The sequence below is a fragment of the Heterodontus francisci genome, chromosome 41 (genome assembly GCF_036365525.1).
Source record: "Heterodontus francisci isolate sHetFra1 chromosome 41, sHetFra1.hap1, whole genome shotgun sequence".
Taxonomy (NCBI): Eukaryota; Metazoa; Chordata; class Chondrichthyes; order Heterodontiformes; family Heterodontidae; genus Heterodontus; species Heterodontus francisci.
Genome location: NC_090411.1, coordinates 21419641 through 21430219, shown reverse-complemented (window position 1 = coordinate 21430219; position 10579 = coordinate 21419641). Strand labels below are relative to the sequence as shown.

The 10579-nt window shown below is 45.3% G+C and overlaps 1 protein-coding gene across 3 annotated transcripts; it reads right to left on the bottom strand.

The window, feature by feature from the left end:
* Positions 1 to 245: 245 nt before the first annotated feature.
* Positions 246 to 8622, bottom strand: LOC137353328 (ataxin-2 homolog). Of its 3 annotated transcripts, none has more exons than XM_068019475.1 (6): positions 8090 to 8622; positions 5358 to 5525; positions 3582 to 3810; positions 2407 to 3482; positions 1182 to 1243; positions 246 to 334 (listed from the first exon to the last, which is right to left on the bottom strand). In XM_068019475.1, the coding sequence occupies exons 2-5, from the start codon at positions 5376 to 5378 to the stop codon at positions 1226 to 1228; spliced, it is 1344 nt and encodes a 447-aa protein (XP_067875576.1). In that variant the 5' UTR covers positions 5379 to 5525; positions 8090 to 8622; the 3' UTR covers positions 246 to 334; positions 1182 to 1225. The 3 variants fall into 3 exon arrangements, with proteins under 3 accessions (XP_067875576.1, XP_067875577.1, XP_067875575.1); XM_068019476.1 differs by lacking the exon at positions 8090 to 8622 and adding an exon at positions 5631 to 5739; XM_068019474.1 differs by lacking the exons at positions 5358 to 5525; positions 8090 to 8622 and adding an exon at positions 4531 to 4785.
* Between the last annotated feature and the right edge of the window lie 1957 nt (positions 8623 to 10579).

Genomic DNA, 10579 nt, shown 5'->3' with positions numbered 1-10579 from the left:
GAAGCTGGAAACCTTGCTGGCCTGAATGAGCCAACTTGCACTGCGCACTGCACCTACCATCAGGGGATCTTCAGCATTTCCTAGCCAGTCAATCATCTCCTGCTCAGCATCATTTTAACCTCCGCCAAGACAATGTTAAGACCTTTGAAAAACAGAGTAAAGTTGGTGAAATGCTTTCGTTGTATTCTGTTTGGTACTGGTTGGTGATGAGCATTCTTTACAGGGCATCCTGCCTGACCTCTGCATACACCATTTCACACGCCACTCTTGGTTTTGGATTTGTTATTGGAGATAAATTCACAGAGGCATAATGGGTCTCTTCCACTGGATGATTCTGAATAGAGAAGAAGATAAGCATCATTTATTTAACATGGAAGAAATAGGAAGTTAGGGCAAGTTGATGCAGAGGCCACTTCTGTGCTTGTAGGCTAGTGGTCTTCCACTCTATAAAGGAAGGAGCAGAGAAACATCGATACATTGGGTGGGGAGGGGTGGGTTAAATTCGGCAGAACCTGGGGGAAACCCGTTTTTCCCCAAAAACAAAGCAGAAAAACCTCCCCCCCACTATCCTGCCGCTCTCCCTCTCCATATATATCGATGCCACTGTTTCTATTTTTAAATGTAAAATTGTTTTTAATTTTGTATTTTAGTTGCATATTAAAAAAAACTTGAGTCGCTTTATTATTGTAACGTTATGGTGTAAGAGCTAAACATTTTAAAAACTGGCTAGCTCATGGAGCTAGTTATTAATCTGGATTTACTAGCAATCTAAAATGTTAAAATCTCCAACCAGATAATTTTTCCTAGCGTCTCGGTCATGGTTAAAGTGCAGAACTCATTTCATTAAACAGTTTATCATGCTGTTACATTTAGATTCCTGCCCGAGCTGGCTGATTGACATGTTATCGATGCCTGAAAGCACAGACCAGCAGTCACAGGGATACACTCTAACCTGCTGAAGTTAACATGTACATTTCTGGTCCAGTGACTGTTAAAAGTCACATGGCACCGAATTAATTAGTATGACATTTATTTGTGTGCCTTGCTGTGTGCAGCTTATTTAACAACAATGGCTGCAATTCCAAAGTAATCCATTACTTGTAAAGTGCTTTGCAACCTCCAGAGGATGTGTTAAGATGCTATACAAATGCGAAGTGTTGTTGTTGCAAGTTACTTCTTACCTCGCTGGGCGTTGCGCTTCTATTTGTTGACACCTGCTTCCCAGTCAATGCGAGAGCCCAACCTGATGGATTTAAATAAGGAGGATTTGTAAGAGGGAGAAATGGGATGAACAGAAACGAACTCAGCTCAACCTCAACACAAGAGCAAAACACTGCAGGTGCAGGAAATCTGAAATTAAAGGAGAAAATGCTGGAAATACTCAGCAGGTCAGGCAGCATTGGTGGGAGAGAGAAACAGAGGGCTGAACTTTCCTGGCCTATTAGGGTTTCTCAAAATACACTGTCCTGTGGTAACTGGAGCTCAGAATCCTGTCCTCTTCACAAGGGAACTCACAGCAATCAAACACTCTCATTCAATTTTGAAAATGTTCTGTTATTAACATTGAACTGAAGCCCAATTAGTATTAAATATTTGGAAGATGGAGCTAAAGAGATCTAAAACAGAAACAGCAAATGACAGAAACTCAGTTAGGATCTGAAAGAGAAAGGTGAGCCACTGACGGGACAGGGTAAAGGCTCTGATGGGACAGGGCAGAGGTCCACTGACGAGCTTGTACAGAGACAATGGGGCAAACAGCCATTTCTATGCTGGATAATACTACGAAAGGTCTGGTGGGATTGGGTAAGAGGTCTGATGAAGGATCCCAGTCAGAAACCTTAGCCTGTTGGACCTGCTGTGCAATTGCAGCAATTTCTGCTTAATATGTTACAACAGTTGTTCCCACTACTCTACGTAGTGTAGAATCTGATACCTTTAACATTAAAGCTATAATAGATTTACATTTACATACAGAATGCTCCAAAAGCATTTGCAAACCCTGTATAAAATGTCATGACCAGATGCAGTTATAGCAGCCGAGATTTGGTGTTGGGGTGGGTGGGGGGGGGGGGGGGGGGGGGTTGCATTGTAATCCTGGTGCAGGATTGGTTTGTAGCATCCCCAACTCAAGGCATCACGTAGAAGCTGGAGTGAGGCCAAGCTGATTGTATCTGCCGGGTCTCGTTTAAATGAAGCAAGGCTGATTCCCACCCAAACCCAGCAGGAACAGCCCATAATGACCAAGCAAATCGAGAGTTGCTCCATAAAACATCCTGCACACCAAAGTGGTGGAGGTGATGAAGTTTTTAAACGTACAGCTGAACACAATCATTTGCATCAAATCATACGTTCAACACCCGAGCATCAACCCATAAGTGACTTTTATTTTTAAAAAGGTTTACTCACTTTGCTACTTCTACGAGATGCTCCCCCAGTGGCCACAGCTGAGCAGGTGGTGGTAGGCTGTTGCGGTTGATCCTGGGATCCTTGAGTTGCTCGTGGCCTTTGACCTCTGGGAGCTCGGGCCCGCAAGGGCACGGCCACAGATTGGAGCACCTTGGCTGCTGCCAGGGCGGTCAGGCCCAACTGGTTATTAGGCACCATGGCAGGCATTGGTTGAGGGGGTGGTGAGAGAGCAAAGGCCTTATGAACAAGGGTGACACTTGCCTGTCCTGTAGCGCTACCATTGCTCCCGTGGGGCTTTGTCTCCTCACTCCCACTGATCTGAGGGAGAGCAGACTGCAGGAGATGGGTGACCCTTTGAAAGCCCCTGTCCACGTGACCCACCAGACTATCCATCTGGCACACCAGTCGCTCCAAGGTGGAACAAACATTGGAGCCCAGCGTCTGGATGGTCGCCGTTTGAGCTCCTATCAAAGCCTCAATGGTTGGTGAGGCGGACTCCTGCTGAGAGGGCTCGGCCATAGTGTCCCTGGAGGTGGTCGTGCTTTCCAGGGTAGTTTGCAAAGTGGAAACCACGTGCGACACAACTCCACACATGGCGGAAGTAGACTCCTCCATACTTTCAGACATGGCGCTCAAAGTCTTTGGCAGGCCCTCCAAAACCTCATAGAGTCGGTGGTGCGCCTCAAGCATTTTCCTTTTTATTGCCGGATCACGGAGGTCTGTATCTCTGTCCCACTCAGCAGAGCTAGGAGAGGACATGGCCCTCCGGCGAGACACCTCCTGGCCTGTCCCTACCACCAGTGCCTGCTCCTGCTCCTGATCCTGTTCCTGTTCCTGCTGCTGTTCCTGTTCCCGTTCCTGTTCCTGCTCCTGATCCTGCTCCTGATCTCTTTGGCTGTGTGTTTCATCAGGCACGGGCCTCTCCAATTCACTTTCTTCCCGATCTGGGGCAGGAATCTCTGCATTGCTGCTTTGGAGGGATGCAGCAACTGACTGTACTCCCTCCGGAGGGCTGTCCGACTCCACCGTGTCCTCTTCAAAAGCTTCTTGAGGAGGTTGTTGCGGCTCAGGTGGGCCTGCAGGGGAAAATAAAAAGGCAAGAATCAGGTTTGAATGAAAGGCCGGAATTCTCACATGAATGGCTGGAATGCGGACATGAGGAGGCTTGACCATACTGGCTGAGATTTTGAAGTTGGTTGTAATCACTTGTGGTACATGAATGGGTAGGACTGGAAAGCAGTCACTGTGCTTGGAGAATCCGCCAGCCTCGCCGTCTCCAATGCTGATTGCCCTGGATGTCCCACTTATTTCCATTGCAGCTTGCTCCACCTGGCTGAGAGCTACGATATCAGCTGTTCCCCCGCCAATCTTGTTTCTTTCCCTCATATTGTGCGCTGCCTTCTCCTGCAAAACAAAGAGAGAGCGAGAGTTATCAGTGGCTGCCAAGAAGCCAGGTGTCCAAGTTTGAAGTTTCTGCAAGTGCATCAGCTGAGAGAGGGAAGAGGCAAGATGCTAAGCAATGGGATTGTCATAATTGTCAATTAAGGAAGGAGTCATGAAGAGAGTCGCAGGTTCAGCCACTTACCGCAGATTTGATTGAAGTTTTTCTTTTAGGAATTTGAAAGGAATTGATGGGTTTGATGGACAGAAAGTTTTTCTCCTGGTGGGGGAGTCTGGGATGAGGGGACATAACCTTAAAATCAGAGCCAGGCCACTCAGGAAACACTTTGTCACATGGTAGAAGTGTGGAATTCTCTCCCACAAGAAGCAGTGGATGCTGGCTCAATTAATCGTTTTAAATCTGACTGATTTTTTTTTTGCTTGTCAAGGGGAATGAGGGAATATGGAGCCAAGTGGATGGAGTTAAAGTACAGGTCAGCCATGATCTCACTGAGAGTCGAGGGGCTGAATGGCCTGTGCATGCACCTAGATGAGAAAGGCATGTGGTGAAGGAAGGCAGCAAGCAGCAGGGTCAGTGCGTGTTAGGAGTGAGCAGGAGAGGCAGAAACAGTGCCAGGGGCATGCTTCAGGGGCTGTCAGAGGTCTGCATGCTGTAAGGTGGAGGGGAGGGATTGTGACTTTTATTGCAATGCAACAGATGGGAAGAGGAGAAGCTTTACTCACCCTGGCTGACCGTGTGAGATCATTGAATCTCTTCCTGCACTGGATCCAGGTCCTCGGGGTGATACTCAGTCTGCTGACTTCCTCTGCCACTTCCAGCCAGGCTTTCTTTGACAGACTGCTGTGCACCTTCTTCCCAGTTGGAGGGAAGAGCACTTTGCCTCTGCCTCTGACTGCTGCCACCAGCACCTCCAGGGAGGTGTCTGAAAACCTGCGGGCAACTTTCCCCCTCCTCGTAGCCATGTCCCCCTCCCACCACCGCCACCACCCCCCTACCCTACCCCGGGCCGCGCCACAGCAGATGCGAACAGAAAGCAACGTTGAAATTCGGCGAAAGCAGCGGCGCATTCACCCTTTAAATATCCTGGGTCGGGGCTGCCGCCGGAAATTGCGCGGAAAAGGTGGGCGGGCGGAATGTCGACGCGATGGGTCGGCCGCTCCGCCAATCATATTGCAATCGGTGGAAACCCGGCAGTTAAAATCCGCCCAATTCGTCTTCCGGCAGCGCCGGGCTCCCCGCTCCGCCGAGCCCAGGTTAAAATCGCCCCCGGACCATGCGCTCTCCCTGCACCGTTCACCAGGATCGGTTTTTAACAGTTTTAAAAGAAAAAACAGCCTGGGTGGAGTGGTCTGGACTGAAGTTGCAAACAGTTCTCTCTCTCTGCTCAGATTTAAGGACAAGAGCAGATGTCAATTTCTCCGCCTCCTTGACCATTGCCATTTAGAGTTAGTATTTGCAATAAAAGCTCCCAGATCACATTGCACTATCTTTGCATTTACACATTCAGACTTACTTAAAGAGCAAAAATACAATGAGAGTCAGAACGCACCTTTTTTGAGCTGCCTGACATACAGCACCGCCGCCAGCAGCAACAGCAGCGAAATTGCAGTCAGGACCATGAAATAAATAGAGCCGGAGGCCAGTGAGCTGCAGTCCGGGCACTGAGAGCTACTGGTCGGAGATGGGGCAACACTGGAGTCTTCAGAGGAGCCAACTCCTGAAATCCAAACACAATCCCATCAGATACCCCCGGGGGAGGGTGAAAAGCCCCAGACTGCTAGCAATTAATATCCAGACTCTTAACCAAAAAAAAACCTTTTACCAAACTTCACCACATCAGATGCCTACTGAGTTTATTTCTCCTCGGCCTTCACTGTCTCCGAGACAGCGGCAGAAAACTTTTTGTTTTAGGGTGCCCGGGGAACCAGCAAAGAACAAGTAGTTCAAACGGGCTACAACTTGGAGAAAGACTTTGATGCAATCGAACCATTTGTCCCACTGGAGGTTCTAACATTGTTCATTGGACCCTAATCTCGCCACCGGAATTCATACTTGCACCAGTATCAATTCCATCTCTAACTTTAAAACTTTACAGCGAGCGAGAGGTAGCTCTGTCTGTCCATTGTCTGAAATCGATCAGAGGAGTCCACAGATCAATAGAGACGCAGAAAACATACAGCAAACCCAACATCTGAACAGAGATTATACACGTTGTGATTTCTCTTGTAGACCCTAACCCTAAACTGAAGGGGCAACACCCAAATCGTTCATCCGTCAGTTTCTCTGGCCCCGACTGGTCTGCTGTGCTTCTCCCAGCTTCTGTTTTTGGTTCTTTATGGATCCTTGACATGCAGATGAAGTTACCAATCTGGGCAGTCAGAGATTCTGGAAGCAGCCACTCCACTTGAGGTTCGGGGTTAGGAGATGTTTAAGCCTTGTTTTTAGTATTTGTGCCATCAGCCCTGTTTAGGTCTTGGTGACATTCACAACCTTACCAAAACCCTACCTGAACATGACCATAACCATAACCTTACCTTAAGCTATACCTTAACCATTATCATAACCTTCTTTTGCCTTACCATAATATCACCTTAACCTTATCATAAACTTCCCTTAACCTTACCATAATCTCACTTTAACCTTACCATAATCTTAACAATAGCTTAACCTTCAAGAAAAGAAAGAACTTTCATTTATATGGATCCTTTCACTAACTTGGAATATTCCAAAGCTCTTCAGAGTCCATTTGAGCCTTTTTTGATGTGTCGTCACTGTTGTAATGCAGAGAAAGAGGCCAGCTAAACTGTGCACAGCAAGGACACACACACATAAATGTGATAAGTGACCTATTTTTGGTAGTATTGTTTGGTGCAATAAACACTGGCCAGGACTTCAATCTTCAATCGTGCAAAGGGATATTTGACATCTTAGTTTAACACCACATGTGAAAGATGGCACTCTTTCAAAGTGCTGCACTGAACTGTCTGCCTGGATTATGCACTCAAGCCCAGTGGGACTTCACGCTACTACCGTCTGACTCAGAGGCAACAACAACAACTTGCATTTATATAGCACCTTTAATGTAATAAAACGTCCCAAGTCGCTTCAGAAGAGAGCTAGCAAACAAAATTTGACACTGAGCCACATAAGGAACTATGAGGATAGGTGACCAAAAGCTTAGTCAAAGAGGTGGATTTTGAGGAGTACCTTAAAGGAGCAGAGATAGATAGATAGAGAGGGGGAGAGGTTTAGGGAGAGCATTCGAGAGCCAAGAGCCTAGGCAGCTGCAGACACGGCTATGAAAAGTGCACGATTAATATCAGGGATGTGCAAGAAGGCAGAATTGGTGGAGCACAGAGACCTCAGAGGGTTGTAGGGGGTGGAGGAGGTTACAGAGATCAAGATGGAGAGGCCATGGAGTATTTTAAAACAAGGATGAGTACTTTAAAACGGAGGCGTTGCTTAACTGGAAGTGCAAGCAGGTCAGTAAGCACAGTGGTAATGGGTGAATGGGACTTGGTGCGCGTTAGGATCCAGGCAGCAATTTTGGAACAATTCAAGATTATCACAGAATCATAGAATGATACAGCACATTCAATCCATTGTGCCTGTGCCGGCTCTTTGGCAGAGCTTAATCCCACTCCCCTGCTCTTTCCCCATAGCTCTGCAATTATTTATCCAATTGTATTTTGAATGTTACTACTGAATCTGCTTTCACCAACCAACCTTTCAGCCAACCTTTCACAACTCACTGTGTAAAAAATGTTTCCTTGTGACACCGCGTTTGAGGGAAGGATGCTACTGAGCCAAGCTTACACCACATTTATGATTATGTTCTGAATGGAAAAACTGAAATAATTAGGAGCGATCTACTAGGCTACATTTAATTCAATATCTCAGCTAAGGTGAAGGTCACTTTTAGGCATCAGCTACAGAAAGTAATCTGCATCTTGGCTCCTTTAGGTCATGTTCTTTTGCCATCTTGGGCACAATAGTGTCACAAATTTAAAATTGAAATAAGAAGTGATGAAGAAACATCACCGTAAACCAGTTAAGTTCTACATCAACTCAAGAAAGCATTAAGGAGCAGTGTTTCTGGATGCCCTTCATCAACTTTCTAACATTAATCTATAGAGACCTTTGAAATACACGTCTCAATTATCGCTTTGAAACAAGAATCAAAACAGCTAGAGATACTGGGAGAGCCAGACAACATCTGTAGAGAGAAAAAGCAAGTTAACACAGAGTAAAGCTAAGTAGGGAACTACGCTTCAGAAATACCTTGTGACATAGAGTCGTTGACCTGAAACATTAACTCTCTGTTTCTCTCTCTCCTCAGACGCTGCCAGACCTGCTGAGTATTTCCAACATTTTCTATTTTTATTTTAGATTTCCAGCATCCCCAGTACTTGTCAAAAATACCTCCTTGGCTGTGGAGGGTTTAGGGAAGTGAAAGGTGCTATATCAATACAAGTTCTTCCTTTCTTGAAGCAGAGTCCTACTGAAATGTTCATTTGTCTTTTCTCTCCTGACTGGCCTACTGTGTATTTCCAGCATTTTCAGTTTTTGTTTCAAATTTCCAGCTTTTGCAGTTTTTGTTCTTTTCATTTGTACTTTCATTTATCGCTTTACTCCACTGTGTCTTTGTTGCTTGTTACTTCTCAAAGCATTGTTTCGCTAAGTATGCACCGTTTACTGATAGGCTACAAGCTATGAGGTCCAATCTCTGATTGAAGATTCTGAACTGTTACCAGAAAGTCACAAATTCTTGGTTGAAATTGTAAGCCTAGAATTACTAATCTTAAGGGAGGACTGATCTGCTCTGTATTCTCAGCTCTTGACTGATACGATCTCCACGTTGGAAAAAAAGTCAGTTATATTTGGTTGGGTAAACGGTGCAGGACCTCCATCAGTTCCTGTAATCTGACAATGCGGTTTGGGTTACAGTAAGTGTGCAGAGAGCAGTCATAAGAACATAAGTAGCAGTAGGAGTAGACCATTCGGCCCTTGGAGCCTGCTCCACCATTCAACAACACCATTCATGGCTAATCGTCTACCACAACTCCACCTTCCTACACTATTCCTATATACCTTAATTCCCTAAAAGTTTATCAACCTCTGTCTTGAATATATTCAACGACTGAGCATCCACAGCTCTTTGGGGTACAGAATTCCAAAGATTCATAACGTTTGAGTGAAGAAATTTCTCCTCAGCTCAATCCTACATGACCAATCCCTTATTCTGAGACTTCTACTCCTAGTTCTAGACTTCCCAGGCAGAGGAAACATCCTTCCAGCATCTACCCTGTCAAACCTTTTAAGAAGTTTATATGTATTGATTAGATTAGATTAGAGATACAGCACTGAAACAGGCCCTTCGGCCCACCTTCTGTGCCGAACATCAACCACCCATTTATACTAATCCTACACTAATCCCATATTCCTACCAAACATCCCCACCTGTCCCTATATTTCCCTACCACCTACCTATACTAGTGACAATTTATAATGGCCAATTTACCTATCAACCTGCAAGTCTTTTGGCTTGTGGGAGGAAACCGGAGCACCCGGAGGAAACCCACGCAGACACAGGGAGAACTTGCAAACTCCACACAGGCAGTACCCGGAATCGAACCCGGGTCCCTGGAGCTGTGAGGCTGCGGTGCTAACCACTGCGCCACTGTGCCGCCCATTCTTCTCATTCTTCTAAACTCTAGGGAATATAGGCCTAGTCTACTCAATCTCTCCTCATAGAACCATCCTCTCATCCCAGGAATCAGTTTACTGAACCTTTGTTGGACTCCCTCTAAGGCAAGTATATCTTTCCTTAGGTAAGGAGACCAAAACTGTATACAGTACTCCAGGTATAGTCTTAACAAGGTCCTACATAATTGTAATAAGACTTCTTCACTCTTGTACTCCAAACCCTTTGAAATAAAGGCTAACATACCATTTCCTAATTGCTTGCTGTACCTGCATGTTAACTTTCTGTGATTCATGTAGATAGACAATCAGGTCCCTCTGAATGCCCACATTCCCCAGTCTATCACCATTTAAGAAATATTCTGCTTTTCTATTTTTACTACCAAAGTGGATAAGTTCACATTTCTCCACATTATATTCCATCTGCCACATATTTGTCCATTCACTTAACCTGCCTTAATCCTTTTACAGCCTCTTTGCACCTCCTCACAGATTACTTTTCCACCTAACTTTGTATCATCAGCAAACTTGGATACATTACACTCGGTCCTATCAGCCAAGGCATTGATATAAATTGCAAATAGCTGAAGCTCAAGTACTGGTACCCCGCGCACCCGAAATCCGACCTGTTTATTCCTGCTTTCTGTTCTCTGTCCATTAACCAATCCACAATCCATGCTAATATATTACCCCTAATCCCATGAGCCCTAATTCTGTCTAATAACCTCTCGTGTGGCATCTTATTGAATGTTTTTTGAAAATTCGAATATAATAGATCCACTGTTCCCCACTTATCTCCCCTACTAGTTACAACCTCAAAAAACACTAACAGATTTGTCAAACATAATTTCCCTTTCATAAATTCATATGGACTCTGCCATCATGTTATGACTTTCTAAGTGTCCTGTTACCACCTCTCTAATAATACCAACAAAGTGGATGTCGGGGTAACTGGTCCATAGTTCCTATGTTCTCTCTCCCTCCTTAAACAATGGGGCTACATTTTCTAATTTTCAATCCATGGAGACCATTCTAGAATCTAGGGAATTCCGTAAAATCAAAACCAAT